The sequence below is a fragment of the Cavia porcellus genome, unplaced genomic scaffold, assembly GCF_034190915.1.
Source record: "Cavia porcellus strain 051 isolate PalLab524CR breed Dunkin Hartley unplaced genomic scaffold, mCavPor4.1 scaffold_10, whole genome shotgun sequence".
In the NCBI taxonomy this organism is placed as follows: domain Eukaryota; kingdom Metazoa; phylum Chordata; class Mammalia; order Rodentia; family Caviidae; genus Cavia; species Cavia porcellus.
Window position 1 is genome coordinate 27,215,594 of NW_026947493.1, and position 19,363 is coordinate 27,234,956.

Genomic DNA, 19,363 nt, shown 5'->3' on the forward strand with positions numbered 1-19,363 from the left:
AAGACAGGTATGCCTCAGATGCTTCAATGGCACAGTAGTCCTCCACCCGCTTTGCCTTTCTCACAAAAGTATTGTTCATGTTCCAAGTGCCTCAGGTCCATCTCCAAAGTAAATAGGGCAAAAATATGTGTGTGTCTGCACCAGGCACACACACGGTTATATAAACTGGAATTTTAGAAAGGCATTGAATGTGGGCCAATATGAGTCTTAAAGGAAGTGAAATTATGTGTTACTTAGGATAAAATAGGGTAAAGAAGTGTAATAGGAAAACTAAACACAAACAGAATGGTAAATATATATTATAAAACATTTATAACAATAGTAGTTACCTTTGAAATTCTAAAAACTATACCTAGTGCTATATAATGAGTCAGAGAAAACCAATTATTTGCCTCTTTGTCCAAGCCAGGAAGCAGCAGTCTAAATAATCTCCAAATGTGGCATAGTCTTGAGACTTTTCCACATGAGCTGGTCTCCAAAGTTGCAGCTTATATAAAAGTTCACATTAACCACATCATGAGTCTGAAAGCCTGACTATTGCTTTATACATTTATTCTGCTTATTAACATATTTTCAAGTCAAAACCAGAATAAAATACTTGTAATGAATAAATACATAAACTCACTACAGAATGAAAGTATAAGTCCCACCAAGGCTTCATGTCTACCTCTCATGCTGGAAAGACATTTAACTGAAAATTCTGGTACCACAACAATGGAGGCCAATTTGGCAATTCTTTCACTTGCCTAAAAATGTGTCACATTTTCAGCCAGAAATTCAACATCTACAAACTAAATTAATAATAATAGAGATACGAAGAATATTTATTTTAAGGAGGAGTTCCTTGCAGCTTTAAAAGTACATATATATACCTGAAAACTATCTAGCTTGGAAATTAATCTCAGGAACATGTCTACAGTGTAACATGATCATCAAAATTACGGAGAACAATTTTTATAAAGTGGCATGGAAATAAAATTCACAGTATACTAAAGGGGGGGAGCAGATGACAAAATGGTGCATATTCTAAGAATCATTTATTTCAGGTTGAATTGTGTCTCTGTCACCCCTGAGAAGATTCATATGTTGGAAGTCCAAACTCCTAGTACTCAAAATATGACCATTTTTGGAAGCAGGGTCATCTAGATATGATCATCCAATAAGAGGAGGGCTTCTTGGAGAGGGGCAGGTGCCTAATTAAATATGTCATATTAAAAGGGAATGTTTGCACATAGATACAGAGACTGACACACAGAGACACACACATATAATGCTACATAATGGAGAAGGCAAAGACTGGAGTAAGGCATCATCTATAAATCAAAGAACACTCAAGGTTGTCTCCAAACACCAGAAACTAGTAAGAGGCACAAGACAGACTTCCTCGTGAGCTTTAGAAGACATTAACATTGCCTACACTTGATCTCAGACTTGCAGCCTCCAGAACTCTAAGACAATGTTTTTTGGCTGTCGAAGCCTGTGGAGGACCACCCGGATGACTCTCCTTGAAATAAGAGCAATTATCTCCATTTTGGCTAAACCTGGCCCTATTGCTATGGATTCATATGTACACATCTAGCTAAATTTTGTCCCTATCCTCTCAGTTGGCTTCAAGCAATGCATATGGGTCTAGCAGAGGTGCTGGCAACTGATCAGTGTTTTCCTGCCCAATAGCACCCAAGAAGCATGTGCGAGTCAGGTGGGGAGAGCCAAGCTCCACGCTGGGATCAACTCAATAATTTCTCAGAGCATAAAAATTACCCATCAGAGCTGAAGCACCAACCCCAAAACATTAGACATTACCTTGAAGTGCGTTTTGCAGATCACTTTTTCTGCATATCTCTCTGGATATTGCAGAGGTGATTTCAGGCTTCCCTAAGCCAGCTCATGGCACTCATGTATTTCCCATCATTCCCACTGTCACTCATCCCCAAGCCACTCTCCTCATCACAAATTAATAAAACCCAGGTTTCACACTGGGTTCAGGCCTTTATTGTAGTTAGCCATCACCCTACCTGGACTTAGGACTTCCCACTTGGCTCCCCACAACTGCAAATATGCCTTAGTGTCTTCATTCTCGACATGTATCGCATTGTAAGTGGTAGACTGCAGTTAACTCAGTAGGATTCTAATAATCTTTCCATAAGATTACAAAGATAAATTTCCCAGACTGAGATGAGGACTGGAAAGTGTTCTCTATAGAAGTTACTCAGTGTGTGGTAAGATCAGGCATGTCTTAGCATCAGGGACCTGTCTGAGAAGGGACTTGTTAGATGGTTTTGTCATTGTGTGAAAATATGCTAGGGTTTCTCATACGAACTGAGACAATTACTGTGTCCCTTGCAAAATAATCCTCTGTAGGACCAGTATTATAGACCATCCTTGCAAATGTCCTCATGTAGAACATGACTGTATTTTTTTGAATATATGCAGCCCTCGCAAGATAAGTGCATCATTTCTGCAGGAAAGAAACTATTTGCACACATCTGAAGTATTTTTCAAAACATTAAGTTTAGTTATGTTTCACTAGAAGAATACTGGGTGATTTTTATTGAATAAACTTCGCTTACTTTGTGATTTTAATTACTAAACATATTATTTATACATGAAATGGTTTTAAATAGCTTGTCCAAAACACTCACCACCACTATCTACTCTTTCTCCTGAAAGACAAAGAAAACAATATTTACATTTTGAATGTACCTATTGTTGCTAGTAAACACAGTCTTTTCCCTCACACTAGTTAGAGTTTAATGTTGTTGCCTATTTCATGCACATTCTTTTTAAACCAAATATGCATATACATGTTTTTAAAATAAATTTCAAATACATATCCTGGATTATTTAAGTGATTATGTAAGTAGTCATGTTTTTCTTTCAATTATGTTCCTTTAAATAGAATCTATGAGTCTGACAACAGTTCTTATGCAAATTTTAGTTGATAGATAGGAAACCTGAAAATATATCTTCCCCCCATTTCCTCAAAGAACTGCTTTATGTAGTAGATGGACATGGAAAAGGTAGCTTAGCAACGTCACTCACATCAGAGTCCTCCGGTCCCTGAGCTTTAGATTTCTAGATTGAGGGGCAGTCACCATTTACTAAATCCTTAGATGGGAACTTTTGTGCACTTTGGCTCCTTTTTTATTCTGTCACTCTGTGTTAGACATGTTCATTTCCCTTGTAGAGTTCAAAAAATGACGGAGTAAGGAATCTGCCCAAGGTTTCTCAGACATTAATCCATTTCTGTTGCTCGAACTCATCTTTGTTATCAGTAAAATTCCTAAGAATCTCGAGGCTCAGTGAAGTTTGCCCATGAACTAGATTAAACCCAAACTCATGTGTTTCCAAATCTAGCATTTTCTAAATCACAAATATCGGTCTACTCACCCAGCCATGCCCTTTTCCAGTTCAGATGCCTCTCAAGATCACTGCACTTCACTCAGATCATGGGCTTCTGCCTTGTAACTTTCTAGTGTTACTCTTCCATCCAAACCCCATCTTCTCAGTTTTCCTGGACTCTGCTTCAGGAAAGACCCAACAGGAGGGCCAACTGTCTATCGGGTAAGGCAGGGCCATCCGGTGAAATCATCAAATGAACCCAGCCAAGCACTCTCATGGTGGACCAGATGGGCATGAGGTGAATCTTTTTATTTGGCACACAAATCCTCCGAAATAACAAATCCAAGAACAGCAGTTCACATACACTCAGCATGCAGAAAATATTCACCTCCATCATCCATGATGTAACCTGATTAGTCCAATTTGCCAAACATCAAAAAGAATTTAAATATTCATGACCTTGCTAAACATCTAGATCCTTTCTGACGTATACAGAGGTCTTTCCAGGCATGCATCAACAGCAAGTTTTTAATTTCAATCTCTTTGTAGAAGGTATTAATATGTGAATATTTTGTTAGAAAACATATACTATATACTTAAAATACTCTCTCAAGTCAAAATGCAAGTATTTTTGAGAAACAGAAAAGTCTCTGAGAAGATTTAGACATTCCTACTCATTATGAGAACATTTAAGTTTTGCTTTGTTCTCTGATCACATGAATCGGTAGATAGGGAACTGAACTGGAAACGCAAGGAAATTTTAAAATTCATATTGTTCTCACTGTCCATATGAAGTATATATGTATGTAAGCATATAGTTTTATATACTATATATTATATGACATATATAATACATATACATTTCTTTTCCTCAGATATTTACAATGGAGAAATTATTTAAGACCAAGACCTAGGGATAAATCAGTCCTCACTGCTAGTGGGTGGAGAAAATGCAGAGAAATGATTATCAGCAAAGAATCTGGTATCCAATTGTATAGATTCAAATTCTGGTTCTATCACATGACTTTGAACCAATGGTTTACATTTCCCATTTGTTTAAAAAAGATTATTTTATTTCTTCATAAGGTAATGTAAAATCAAATGTATGTACATAATGTATTAAAAAAGTATATCATTAGCAAAATGTCTTTACATACTAGTGTTAATCCTATTTGTTCATAGCTTAAGATCATCTCACAATCAACATCTTCTCAATAAGAATAAAGATAGTACATATTGAGCAAACTATGTTTATACCATTTAAACTACATTTAAACTTCAGAAGAATTAACTAGATTTACAGAAACATCATCATCACAAACAACCTCTTGCTCAGTGACAGTAGGGAACTCCAGTGTGAACTAGACATTGCTGGAGGATTTGTTACCATTGTCCTAACCCTCACAAGTGATAAAAACATGTGAGTCTTTTTGACCCTCATTTGATGGTTATGGGGCCCCTGAGGATCAGAGTATGAAATCTGCTTGACACCTCATGGCTGGAAATAAGAGTAAGAATTCTAGCATAAGACAGATTCCAAACTCAAGCTCTTTTAAGCCCATGCAGCTCTCCACATTTTACAGAAGTTTTTACTTATTCACCAATTTCTTGTTTTCCCTTCTTGGAACAAAATAGCTTCTATCACATGAGGCAAACCAGTGATTCTTCCATGAGTAATCTATTTTGTGCTATATTAGTAAACACACACACACACACACACACACACACACACACGGATGTGTGGTCTTCTAACATTAATAGCCAGAAATGAATTAATGTACTTATATAGGAATAAAGATGCAGAACCTATGGGTTTGAGGGCACCTGTTCAGTAGCTGTTCTCATCACTATGCAAAACCCCATCAAACCTTTCAGAAAAAAACTGCTCAACTGAAGAACAGAATGGTGTAAACAAGCAAAGCCAAAGATGCAGCCATGGATAATTTTACCTGTGGAAATCTACCAAATGCTCCTTGAAGCAGAAAGAAATTTAAGAGCACTATTTCCAAATTTCAGAGCTGTTAACAGCAGTTTATTGGTCACTCTGAGTAATGACTTTCTTCACTGGGTCGAAATATCCAAAACACACAACTTACAGGAAATGAGGTTTCTTCTGGCTCAGTGTCAAGAGGATTCAGCCATGGCTGACTGGCTCCAAGGCAGAAATGCCACGGTGAAAAGGTGGAGCAGAAGAAAGCTGTTTAATTCATGGCATCCAGGAAGAGGGAAGAAGGGGGACCAGGGACAAGAATACACACATCCAATATATACCCCCGCTGACCACATCCAACCAGGCCCCAACTCATAAACAGCACCGTGAGCCATGAATTTATCAGTGGTTAATCCCCCAAGCTCCAGTCATCTTCCAAAAGCCCTACCTCTGAGCAAGTGAGACTTCTGGAGCATATTTTGGATCTAACCATAACAACTAGTTGAAAAAAATTTCCAAAAAAATTTCCAAAAATTTCTTTAATGAGTGGCACACTGTTGGAAGAGTCACCTATGCTTCAAATAGACATGTAGACCTCTCACTGTGCCCTGACCCAAAGGATTGTCTCTCTCACTGTTCCCATAGTCTTTAGGGGAAGGTTCGGACACTCATTACCCTTTTTATTCAGGCCACAAGTGACTAGATGGCAGTAGGCATTTGACCCATAACAACTAATCCATAGACTATCTATCGACTGATGATGTGGCCTGGGGCTGACAGCTGCATCCAAAGTTAAAAAAACTACTAGCTGAAGCAATCATCTTCCTTCCTGAGGAATCAGAAAAGAATCATGGAAATAATATGTGGGGATGAAAAAGCAGACATGCAGAGAGAACAGGCCACCTTGTGCCTGACACACAATAACAGTGCCACCTCAACAATGCATTCTTTCTGCTCCCTTCCACTAACCCCAGATATGAGGCCTGTTTTCAGGCCTTTCACATTTATTTTTCCCACTCAATGCTAACCAGGCCTGACCTTACTTAGTTTCTGAGATCAGATGGGATCAGGTGCCTGCAGGGTGGTATGGCCACAGACTTGCTTGTTTACTTCTGTGAGCATTCTCCTCCATTATCACACAGCAGGCATCCTGGCGACACTGTTCCTTCCATGACAGTTTAGTCAACCTATGTGAGTTAATCCCCTCTGTAACTAAAACTCGTGGCTAAACAGTTACTTTGATGGGAGGCCTTATAGTTTCTACTCACAAGGGGATCCATAAAGAGCCATTTACACTATACCCACCATGCCCTCTAGAATTCATTTACACATTCTTTATTCTTTTTCCTCTCTTCCTTCACTTCCTTGAACAAATGTTTACTAAGCATCTATTCTGTGCTGGAGGATTTGTGGATGCTCCTGGAGTCAGCTCTTATTTGATCGTAGCACTTAGAATTTGCCTTGAGTGAGACAAACCAGATCCCTCTCCTTACGCAGCATTCAGTCCAGCTGAGGAGGTAGATTGTAGGTCTGGCATTGTCAAGTGTACTCTGGGATTCATCACAATGTTGGCCTCCTCTAGCAAGACCTACTGTGATATCCATACTGACATCTCAAAGAAGAAGAGCTCACCAGCTACGTGAGGCCAGATGACAAGAGAGACAGAGAGTGTGCCAAGCAGAGGAACTGTCATTTGCAAACAAAAAGTCCATGAGACCAGCAGGATTTGCAAACAAAAAGTCCATGAGACCAGCAGGAAACATCAGCAAGTTTGGCTGATTGGTTAGTTTCAGCTGCAGCTTTGTTCCAAGACCTAGGGGAATGGAATGAGGTCAGAGGGTGGAGAATCGCTGGGGAGAATTCCACCCTCCAGGAGGCAGAGATTGGGTCTCACCACACAGGCTTCCTGTTATATTCTGACTTTTCTTTGGCTGTCCTCTGCCTGGGTTGGGAAGAGATGTGAACTCTCTGGTCATCAAAGAACTAAGGATGTTGTCTCTACTTCACCACAGGCCTAGGGCTCTTATCCTGTTCCCATCTGGGAGACTCCCAAAGGTCAGGAGCAAGTGGTCAATACTTTCCAATAGCTGACTCTCCAAGACATTTATCCACTGGGCACACTGTAACACTTTCACATGCAGGCAAATACCTATGGACTATGATTTGAGAAGATCAAAAGAAGTTTTTTCCCTAGTTCTCCAAAACAATCTCTAAAGGCCAAGAGCCTACAGTTTTTCTACTAGATCTCCTTCAGGTTCAACACAGAACTCTCTGGAAAATTCTGCCCAGCGTGAGTATTCCAAGGATCAGGTCCTGGCGGTCACTTAGGCTATGATAAAATTATACCTAGCAACACCAGGGCCCTCCATCTAGAAGACTAAAGAAACACTGACTCAAAAGAGTTGTGAGCAGAGAGTGAGGATATAGTTCAGTGGCACAGCACGTGCCTGGCAAGCACAAGGTCCTGAGTTCAACTCCCAGTACGGAAAAAAAAAAAAAAAGTTCTGAGCAAGTGTGAATTTGCGTTTCCTATTTCAGAGCCTTCCAAAGACTTTGACTTGCAAGAAGTTAGCCACAATGTTCTAAATTACTCTCTGATTTCCACTTTTGTCTTCCTCCTCATCATCATAATCATTGGAATCATCATGGTATGCATAATAATTTATTCAGCACCTTCATACAGGAGCTGTATGAAGTACTTTAGACTATTTTGTCAATTATTATGTAACCATTTAAAGTGGTAATTACTATTAGTTCTATCTAATGGGTGACAAAAATGAAGTCAAGTAAATAAAATAACTTACCCCATGTAACCAAGCTAGCGAAGAATTAACATAGATTGAAACCCACAAGAAATATTCCTGACTCTTCTCTCTTCTACACTTGTGGGGTCAAGCACCAAGTATCTCAACAAGCATAGAAATGTGTTAAGTGCTGATTCTACCAAATCAGTGGGGAGGTGCTCTTTTATTGTGTGCATAGGATTCATATCCCAACTGCATATGGTGTTTGTCAGTAATTGAAAGGCTAGGAGTTATAATTAATGTAGCCTTAAACTACATCAAGCCCTCAATGGCAGATTGTTGCTCATGATTTAAATGTTTTATGTTAAAATTCCCCATGTTGTTCATACTTAGACAAAAAAGCGTTGTCTTATGCATAGGTATTTTTAACAATAAAGAAATGACCATGAAATGAGATTAAGTTATCACTTTGTAAACAAAGTCTTTTTGTGCTTATTTTAAATGAAAACATATGAGTTTTCTCCTTGAAATTTACCCTCTCTTGGTTGATTAGTAGGCAACAAGAAAGAAAGGCACATGTAAAACACAACTGATGTCTGTTGCAGTTACGTTTAAATACAAATGCTTCTTGGCATTTTTGGAAAAGGAGATACATATCTCACTGGGTGAGATAAACATGGCCCCATAGATGCCAGCTGCCTTTTAAAATCTCTTTGAGGATTAGGGATAAGATCCAGGTAGGTGCCCACCATGTGTGACTTTCAAGGGGGTACAGTCTGGGGTGAAACTGCTCAGATCCTGGCTTACAATCTTTTTCCTATGGGTTGGTTAGAATTACTGAGTGTCCTGATGGTATGGCAGGTGTACAGATACACAATGACACGTGGAAATCACTGTAATGTACATTCATATGTGACACTTGTGCCAGGAATGTGCTATTATCACTTTCCTCATTAAGAGTACAAAAGGGTGGCTGTTATATATTATATTGTATTAAACTAATTCACTGTTGTCCATAACATGAATGACACATTCTATTATTAATATCAAGGAAGGTATGATGCTTGCTGGAAAACAGCTCAAGAATGAAAGCTATAGAATTGCTAGTGCCTCCACTGAAATTAAACGGACATCTGCTTGCTCACACACACTGTATCTTCTTTGGATTGACTGGCCTCTGTGGGATGGCAGAGAGACAGACCAGAAGCACCAAGTCCAAGTACTCTAGCAGAAATGCTATAGACATATTGGGGTTGGATGTCTAAGCATAAGGGCTGGTGGAACCTGGATGCTGACCCAGCAGGTGACTCTGTAAGAGCAGACTTCGGAGCTGCAGTGCCATGTTGGAGGACCATGCAAGCTAAGCAAGCATCACACTGGGAAGGTGGAGTTCACTCAGTGCTCTTATGACCTCAGCCATGTGGTCCCGTGCAGGGTGGCTGTGCTGGGTCTCCCACTTCCCATTTCACACAAATCCACTGGCGCCACTTCAGCCTTCTTCAGAGTGGAGGAAAGAAACAGTGTGCTGGTATAGTTGTTAAAAAAATAAAAAAGATGAAATGCTGACAAAACAGGAGAAAAGCAAAATTAGAATGAGAGGTAGAACCCAGGCCTGTACCTGCGTAGTCATTCAGAGTAAGTCTGAAAACAGAATAAATTTGTATCAAAAACTTTTAACATCTCTTAATGAGGGCATGGGCCTCATTAGGCATGGGCTTCATTGGCATGGGCCAAATCTGCAGGATTCACTCTAACATTAGGGAATAAATGAAATGCCACCAGAGTCAATGCTGTGCCTCAGATTCTGCTTTGACCCAAAGAACCCTGACCTCATTTAAGTGGAGATTAAGGATGTAGAAGGTTTGCCTGAAAAGTCTTTGAAATTGGCTAAAGCTTTTCCCTCCAGGCTTGGCTTTGATATGTTATTAAGACTAAATCTACTGTGTCCGTGAGCTGTTCCCAAGGAGAGAACACGTAAGTAAAGTACATCCTTTATGCAGAGTGCAGGTGCTGCCGTTAGAGGTAGTACCCACCATGTGGTCTATTTATAGGAAATAATTTAAGGTATGAGTTATGCTTAAGAATCACTCCTGTGCACATGAGTGCACAACAGCGTGATATGCCTAGCTTTCTGCTGGCACACCACAATCCTTTTGCAGCCTTTCCCATTCTCTACCCCTGCACAACCAATCACACCCTTATGAAAAAGTCTATTTTTTTTTAGCTCAGTAGTATACCTCTGTGCTTTCCTCAAGGCTCATACAAATTATGTAACACACATACTCATACACAAAACTACGCTTCCCCTTTTTTTCCTTACAAACATCATATAGTACTCTATGTATTCCTTGGCCCTCTGGTTGAATAAATCATTCACACATTGATTAAAAGCACGAATCTTGTTTTTGTTCTCCTTTAACAATTTTGCCAAACACAGAAAAAAAAACTCATTGTTTTCATAATTATGTGCAACACAGTAAGTGTATTGACCTCCACGTCAGTGCGCATTAGTTGATTCTGTTAATGATAGTATAATATTTCACGATGTGCATGAATTACATTTTAATTATTTTATGGAATGGATTTACTAGTCATTTTCAATTCTTTCCATCACAGATGATGTTGCAGTAAGTATCTTTGAATTCATCACCTTCAAAATTCACATGTTGAAATATAAACCCTGCAAAGTGATGCAGTTAGACAGCAGAGCCTTTGGGAAAGGATTTGCTCATAAGTCTGGAGCCTTGAAAATAGGATTAGTGTCCTTAAAAATGATGGAAGTGACCGGAGTCCTTGCTTCTGCTGTGTGAGGGTAACAACAAGGTTTGTGAGCCCAAGGGCAGGCCTGTGCCAGACACTAAATCTGCCAGCAACTTGATCTCAGATTTGCAATCTTCAAACCATGGGAGATAAATTTCTGTGGTTATGAACAACACAGTTTATGGTGATTTGTTATAGGAACCTGAGTGGACTAACACAATGTATTTTTATACGTACTTTTATTTCTACAATATAAATGCTGAAAGAAGTATTGCAACATAAACACATTGGAGAAGATCAACTTTAAAGCTACTCTCTATTGCTTTGTAGAACTTCCACAGAAACAGATAATCCAGGAATAGTCTTTCATTACCAATTTATAATTTTTGCTGATCATTTGCTGTTATCAAGTACTACAAAAAGAATTATTGGAAAGAGACAGAGACATGCAAAAATATTTATGACACTAAGTGATCATACTCCCCATCGTTAACATTATCTGCAAGAAAAGCTATCTCAGAGTGTCTCTTCTTGCACTGTGGACTCGTAAAATACTGAATATTCTCCCTTTATCTGCTACTCTAAACAGTCTCAGGTGACAGCACACCACATGCCCCATATCTTAAACTTGGCTCTTCATTTTAGAAGGTCAACCAACTACTTTACCTGACTTAATGTTTTTTGTCCATTATATATTTTTTCTTTGATAAATGAGAGTGTAATGACTGATTTACAAGCAAAAAGACCTTCCCTCTTAGAATCTTTCAAAGAAAAGGCTGAGAACATTTTATAGGCAGTAACTTCAATTCTCTTCCTCTCTTTTCCAGAAAAAAAAAAAAAAAAGAAAACCTAGCATGCAGTGTGACACAGTATTTTCATGAGTGAATGAATTACACAGGCAGAAAGAATGAAGTAAATCATTCAGTTTGGGTAGAAGGAAGGGGAAGAAGCATACACGAGGGCAGTCTCCTCTGGAAAATTTACACTGAAACTGAGGTAAAAGACAAACATTTTCTCAGACTCCCCAGTGGAGAGTTTTTTTTTTTTTTTTGGTCCAGCTCAAGGCGTCTCTTCAACATGAATGTCCACCCAGCTTCCTTAAACTGCAGCACCTACGGCAGCCAATGTCTCAGTCTTTGCATCTGAGGTCCAAAACTCCAACTTCACACATTGAAATACAAAAGCAGGGGCTACGTGGTGAACAGTAGTAAAAATTATGTTGTCACAGAATCTGAGATAACACAGATTAAAGTCGTAGGCCAAAGACAATGTAGGACAGGAAGAAGTCATGTCAGAAAACCATGTCAGATATTTGACTTTTGTGTTGAAACAGAAAGGTTTGGCCATGGAGTTACTATTTGATTTTTTTAAAAATCCCACTCTTTGATAGAAATCTTTCTTGAACGGCTAAGTGAACAAATGTGAGGACACTTCTGAGAAAGCCAACTGAAAGTTTCCTGGGCTGTGAGCATTGCTTGCTTTGTTTAACTTGACTGTAAGAAAGACATTATGAGACTACCTAGCTCAGGATCTGTAGTTCAAGCCTCCCAAAAGCTGTCTTGATGAATATTCAATTGACATATTCGGGCATTTATGATCATTTCATGGACTGCACATGTAAACGCGCATCATGGTTGCGCAGTCAGTGCAGACCCAGGCCCCGGAGCAAAGGGCTGGGACGTGTAGCAGTCTGTTACATAATTTTCCAGCAAATCACAGTTAGTCCTGTGATTAATGCTACATGACGGGCTTTGAACTTTCTGTTGAGACAGGTTCACTTGCCTTTAAGAGCTTCTAGCAAGAAGCAATGTGTGACCTGCAGATTTCACTCTGAATAACCATCATCCCAGCCTATGACACTGGCACTGCCCTGCTGCCCTGTGAATAACCCTTTCTGTGCCTCATTCCTCTGCCAGAAACAGTGTCACAGGTCTGGCAGCCTGATTTGTTTTCATGGACACCAGAGAGGCATATAACTTTCTGCAGCCCAGTTGCTGAGAAAGCTACGCAAAGACGACTCCTGGGTTCTTCTGGGGGAAATCAGAAGCGACCTCGGGGACTGACTAGAACAGAGACTTTGTAGCAAAAAAGGGAGGTCTTGGTACAGCAGCATGTTCAGCAGCCTTGCAGAGAAGGACCATGGCTGCCTGTGTCCCCTCCTGGGTGAGAAGCTGTTCCAGGGCTGATCAACTTTCCAGCCTGGACTGAGACCTTCCAGCCACTCTCAGCTCAGCCTGGTCCTGTGTCCCAGCCCTGCGCCCGCGAGCGTCTGCCCAAAGCTGCTGCGCCCCGGGCAGCTCCCCAGCACCTGCCCGCCTCCCGGAGAGGCGTCTCTGGGCAGCCCCTGCGCGGTCCACCGCACGCCAGCTTCCGAGCGCGGCCCCCAGCTTCCCCTCTCCCCGAAATGGCCCCTTGGAAAGGTGGAAGGAAATAAAGCGAACTGAATCTCAGAACCGAGCACAGAGCACCCTCCGACGCCCCCAGTTCCCTCCCGCATGGCCGCTACTCACCAGCTCCAGGGCGCGCAGGAAGGCGAGCGGCTCCTTGAGCGCCCGGAAGGTGCCCGCTGAGGCCAGCTGTGGAAGCAGAAGATCGGAGAGAGAAAACAGAAGCGTGAGGAAAGGGCCGGGGCGCCTCTCCGGAGTCGCGGGGACCCCACCACACCGTGCCACCCCGGGGCCGACCGCCCAGCTCGGGTCCCTACCTGACTCACGGGGTCCATCGCTCGCCCGCGCGCGCCTTCTCGGCCGAAGGTGCCTGGAGATTGGGGTGCGGCCGCACCGCGGCGCGGGGCAGCCCCTGGCCGGGAGCGGCGGGCGGGCAGGCTCTGGGGAGCGGGGTGCCCTGAGCCGCGCAGAGGCTCCGTGAGCTCTGTGCTCCCGCGCGCCCGCCAGGCGCGAAGCCGGAGGGGCGGGGAGGGAGGAGCCGGGAGCCGGGGAGGGGACGGGCAGCCCCGGAGCCGGCTGGAGACAGGGTCCCCGGCAGGCTGTCATTGGCCAGAGCCGAGCGAGGCGGTGGGCGAGGCCCGCATCGGACCTGCGAGGGCCGCGCGCTCCCGCGGCCTCGGCGCTAGGAAACTTCGGGGCTTTTGCTCCGGGGAGACGGCTGGCACCGTTAGCACGACGGCGGTTTCGGCTCTCGGAAGAGGCTTTTCTGTCTTCCCTGGGCTGTGTGTGTGACCCTTGGGGACTCTGAATGCCAAAAATCTATGCATGCCTATCATCCGGTCCCCTCAGCTGGGCGGTCCTCCAGGTGGCCAGGCGGTGCTGGACGCTGGGTACCATCAGAGGAAACTTCCTGGACGGCACCGTGGTACGAAGTGTCTTCTCCAGGGAAACAGCCGGACGATGTGGGAAGCCCTGCTAGGGGATGGGCAGAAACTCCACGGGTCGCACAGGCAATCCTCACCACCATGGGGAAGACCAGGAAGAAAATGGTATGCCCATTTTAAAGGAAAAAAAAGATAAATGAGGCTGGAGTTAGCCCAGGGAAAACAGCTCGGGAAGACACAGGCGTTGAAATTCAAGATCCTTTCTAACTCATAACTGTCTCCACTGAGATCCTGTGCCTAAGATCTGATCCCCACAGGAAGCACCCCAGCCCCCAATTAATCACAAATAGGACTCTGAGATTCCCCTCCAGAAACCCTCAGACTCTTCTCCCAACTTACTAAAAGGAGGTTGGTACATACTTCTCTCCCCCTTAGTGGATTTACTTTGCCAAACATGATTAATAAATGAATAAATAAGCAAAGACGATAAACAAGCAAACAAAACTTAGTTCTTTCTATGAGCCAGAACTAAGGGCTTTATAAATATAATTTCATAGATAGTCCCCAAACACATACTGGTTAGGGGCATTATTATCCCCATTTTTCAAATGAAGAAGCCAAGGCTTATTGAAGGGAAGTGGCCTGCTCATGGTTGTACTGGTCATACAAATGTTTCAGTGAAGATAAACTTGAAACAAAACAAAGAATCAGAAAAAGAAGAGGTGGGAGGAGAAGGAGAAAAGAAGAGAAAGAGAAATCCTCTTATCTGCTACCCCCAGCAGCTAATGTGTCCCCTTTCCACTGTCTTTGGACTGGATGCTGTGGGTGAGTTTGGTCTCCCAGCAACACAGTCCGACCATCTGTTTACTACAGAGATTTGCCAAAAAGGTTTGCAGTGTGTGCTATGTGCGTCTGTGTGTGTGCGCGCGCGTGCGTGTACAAACACATGGATGGAGGAGGATAGTTTTTGATATCTGGAAAGCAAGGAATGTGGAAAGGAATAGTGTGGAGTCTGGGAGGGGAGGCAGGAGGCCAAAATTGTGTACGAAAATGAGCCTTCAGTGTATTTGCTCCCTGCCCATGAGTTTAGTTAGAAAAAAATCTAGAAATGTAGTTAGTAGGACTCCAGCAGACCAGTTGCACCATCTGCACCAAAGGCTTGCTCCTACTGTTCTCCCTACATGCAAATAGACTCTAAAACAATTGTACTTATTTTGAAAATAAGCCATTATGCAACTACAAAGTGGGTTAGAGGACTAACATAGGCAAGTATTTCCTGAATGCCCTACAGGTTATGTTTATGATTTTATGGACAAAGTTACTTAAGCACAGAGCCTATAACAAGCTTTGTTGATTAAATCTGTAAAATAGAACCAACAATATTAAGAAGGGACCAATGAGATCTAGCAGATAGAATATGTAAGGCAAAGTCCGCTACTCCTTAATCTTTTAGAATGTATAATGTATTAGTTCCACACCTCAGCCACTCCCTGACTCCAGCTGCAAAGATAGAAACTTGGAGGGCTTCATCACAGACATGGTGATGAGAGCCCTGCTCTGTCCCTTTTAGTGACCCTTTCTCTTATATGTATCCCTGTCCTATGGGACCTCAGAATAGCCATGGGACTCTCATAGGCATTGTGTGCATTTCTAGGGAGAAGCTTTGCCAACCAGCATAGAATTTTCCATTTCATTTATTTCCTTCTGTAATGAACATAATTTTTGCATAGAGGCTACTCTGACTACTTGGATCGTGGTACAAGGATAATGCAGCACAGAGCTGCAACTGGACCTTGCAAGGAGTTAAGCAAAATACACATTTGGGGAGTATAAACAACTAAGATCACTGACTCTTTTTTCCTACTGTACAGTATAACCTAAGCTGATTGATAACCATTTTTGAAGCAAAGTAGCAGAAACGAAATTCGACCCTAAGTCTGAATGACCTCTTGTCCTTGCGTTCTAAGACTCTGTTCTTTTCTCTTTGCATCACATCCAACTAGCATTCAAGGTTTAACATCTCCTGCATATGTTTAATCATGTTAGTTATTTTAATAGATAATATCAATTGAGTTCTTGCTTCATGCCAAGTATTGCAATAAATGCTTTCCTTAGTTTAAGTGTCATCATAATTTCCCTTGGATGAATGTCATAACCAGACCTAGAAAGGCTAAGTAACTTGCGTGAGGCCATTTGCATATCTTTAGTGAGGCATAGAGATTTCCAAAAAGTACCACCTCCTTATTTACCACAGAGTTGAGAATTTAACACAGATGAAGTGTGAGAGTTGAGCCCATTTCCCCAGGTCTCCTTTCACATCCAACATTCCTCCTTGATGTGGTGGCCTATTTTTCCAGTTCCCCAAATGCCATTTAAAGGAAGCCAAAATTGTGACAAATGGCAATAGAATGGCTTAGACAACAATTGCATATTGTCAGAAAATGTTTTTCACATTCCAGAACTGTATGATCTTCCAGCAGCTGCATCACCAAAATAACACAGAGTTCCATATCACATTTGCAATGGTAAATATTTTGTAGAGCTTGGGGTTAGAACCTCTGTATTCAGACATGGAAGTAACATTTTCCAAAGAGCTACGTTGGGAAGAGGAGGAAAGAGGACATCACTATTGCTGCAGTACTATTCTTGGTGACTGAATAGAAGAACTCCTTGTCTTTTGCCCCATTGAGATGAAAGATGCTTTCTCTGGTATTAGAGCAGATGTATTGCAATGCTTCAGTGGTGGTCATAGCTTTAGTGGGGTGTACATGATCCATTTAAGTGGTCTACATTGATTCTGTGCATCAAGTTATTTCCCAATTTCTTTTTTGTTTTGGGCCAAGGACTCACAGCTATGGAGACTTTCTTGGACTAGCTGCTGCAGTGTATCTCATCCTCCTTATATGGTGATCTGAGCCATTCAGGGGGCACTTCACGATGTTTGGAGGTATTTTTGATGGTCACAACTGAGTGTGGGAAAAGACTAGAGACATTTCTCAACATCTTCCAATACAGAAGATAGCTGCTGACCAAGGAATGACTTGGTTATAGGCAGTTGAGTTGTAGAGAATTATTATAGGCAGTGAGACAGGGTTGGGCCCTCAAAGGAACCAGTGCAAAGGACCAGATACCTTATAACTGTGAGGGACACAGACACCTCTGCTATGGGCTAGACCTCAAGACAAAAGACAAAAGAAATGCACTCACATACTTTCTAAGAATAAACACCAGGGATTGTTATTCTAAGTAGGTCTCTATCACCCTGAGGAAGCCCGGAGTCACCAGCTCAACCCCCTACTGGAAGGGTCACTGCTGTATATGCATGCCCACTTGCTACATGATTTGCTTCCCTTTTTGTCCCCGATATAATTAGTTTTACCTGAGCAATTACTCTTATTGGCTGACAAAGTTCTGTCCCACCTCATGCCCACCTTGAGTGTTCCCATTTTTTCCCTACCTTGAACCTACCTGCCTCACCTTGGGTTTCTGCTTTATAAAATCCTTAGAAAAGACGGGTCTTCAGCAACCCACTAGGGACCCCTTCTGTCTCTTTCTCTCTCTCAGGCAGAACTTTCTTTCTCTCAATGAATATATTCTACTCTTAGCCTTTGTTGTTCCTAAAATTCATTCTTCAGTTGTAGAGAACATGAACTTATACTGGACATCCAGCAGGTTAGGGGTTTCTTTCCCCCTGTGTCAGTATGGACGACATCACTAGTCTACTGTGGCCTACTTAAGTAATAAGGACCAAGCTGGCGTCACACACAAGTACAGTACTGTCCTAGGTACTGTAAGCAGTTTGCTGAGATTCTTCCTTTCACAAAGCTCACTTTGTGGTGGGAAGTACTTTAAGTTCAATTTTTCAAAGCTTTCTATTTATTAAGTAAGCACATAAACAAAACTCCAACAGAGTCATTTTTAATCCAAAAGAGGGTTAATCAAAACCACAAAAACCAAACCATCATGCTGCAGTACGACTTGCATTATTCAGACGAATTAAATCTTGTTCTCAGGAAAAATATATCTGAGTTTCATCTTCCTGTCTTTTATGAGAAAGAGGGAAAAGTAATTTAAAATTTTATCTTCAGCAATTTAATGTAGGAGGAAACATTACACATATGTGATAACATCTAAACTATTGGAAGTAAGTAATGAGTGGAAGTCTATCTAGATATTACATACCCTTCTCTCTGCACAAGCTGCTAACCTAAACTTTCCAGTTCTTTTGCAGAGGCCAGTAACACCTCTCTCTATTCATTTGTATGTCTGGTGGGCATAAAGTTATTGATACACAGGCAGGAGATGGTAGAGAAATAGTTCCCCAAACTCCTAAAATTAAGTAAAGCCACCTTTACTTTCTTTTGTTTGCAGCTTAGATAGATACAATAAAACTTGTAAGAATATATTTAAAATTTCATCATGAAATAAGATTCTATTATCATCTTATTGGAATTCCCAGGATTTTCATAGGATCGTTCTTAATTAACAATCATAACTGATAAAAATTCATATGTGGATAGCAATGTAAATTTGCATCATAAAATGCTTTTCACATACTTCCATGTTTTAAACAAAAGCAATCTGTGTAAATTTGGACAGGCTTGTGTGCATGCAAATTAAAGGATCAAAACTAACATTAAACTATTCACCATTGACCCTAGGGAATGATACTGGGAATTGTAAGCATGATACTGATTTTTGTAATGCATTAAGAATTAAGAAGAAGCTGGACAGAATGCGAAGTACCTTATAAGCATAACTGGTTTAATTTCCTTCCTCATCAATCTTACAGGTGTATATTGTTACCTCCCATTCATTATTCAGGCAAGAAAACACAAGTTCAAAGAAACTAAAAGTCTGAGCCAAGAGAGTAAATAGTAGAGTCAGGATTTTCCTCCTGACGCATAACACTCCAAGAAAAAGATGATACACTGTTTCCATTGCAAATTTGAATATGTCACAAGCTTTAAGCAAAAATATTTTTTCTCGCTGGAAAGTAAGCAAAATTTCTCTGGAGAAATGAAAGAAAGATGGATGGGCAGCATATTCCACAAGAACTATTATTGTACCAACATGCTAGAATACATTAGAAAAATCTCTTCCTTCTTTTCAAAGGCTCAATCATGGTAATTATTTTTGTCTTCCATCATTAGCTGTGTTTTCCAAAGTGTTCATCAGTTTTGATGCTCTGCTCAGATCAGACCCATAATCTTTGCAGATCTGTGGAGCATGAAGGCTTTGAGCTCATCTCACAATTCCATTGCGATTTCTGAATGGATAAATGAAGCCCAGAAAATAAGTCTTTTGCCTAGAGTT

General features: G+C 41.4%; 1 protein-coding gene across 1 annotated transcript in view; it reads right to left on the reverse strand.

Moving 5' to 3' along the window:
* Synpr (synaptoporin) overlaps positions 1 to 13,902 on the reverse strand; it is a 292,405-nt gene extending 278,503 nt beyond the window's left edge. Inside the window, exons 1-2 of the mRNA XM_063257144.1 lie at positions 13,481 to 13,902; positions 13,287 to 13,352 (exon numbers count right to left, since the gene is read on the reverse strand). Coding sequence (XP_063113214.1) covers positions 13,287 to 13,352; positions 13,481 to 13,498 — 84 coding nt within the window. The 5' untranslated portion in view covers positions 13,499 to 13,902. The remainder of the gene's footprint in view (positions 1 to 13,286; positions 13,353 to 13,480) is intronic.
* Between the last annotated feature and the right edge of the window lie 5,461 nt (positions 13,903 to 19,363).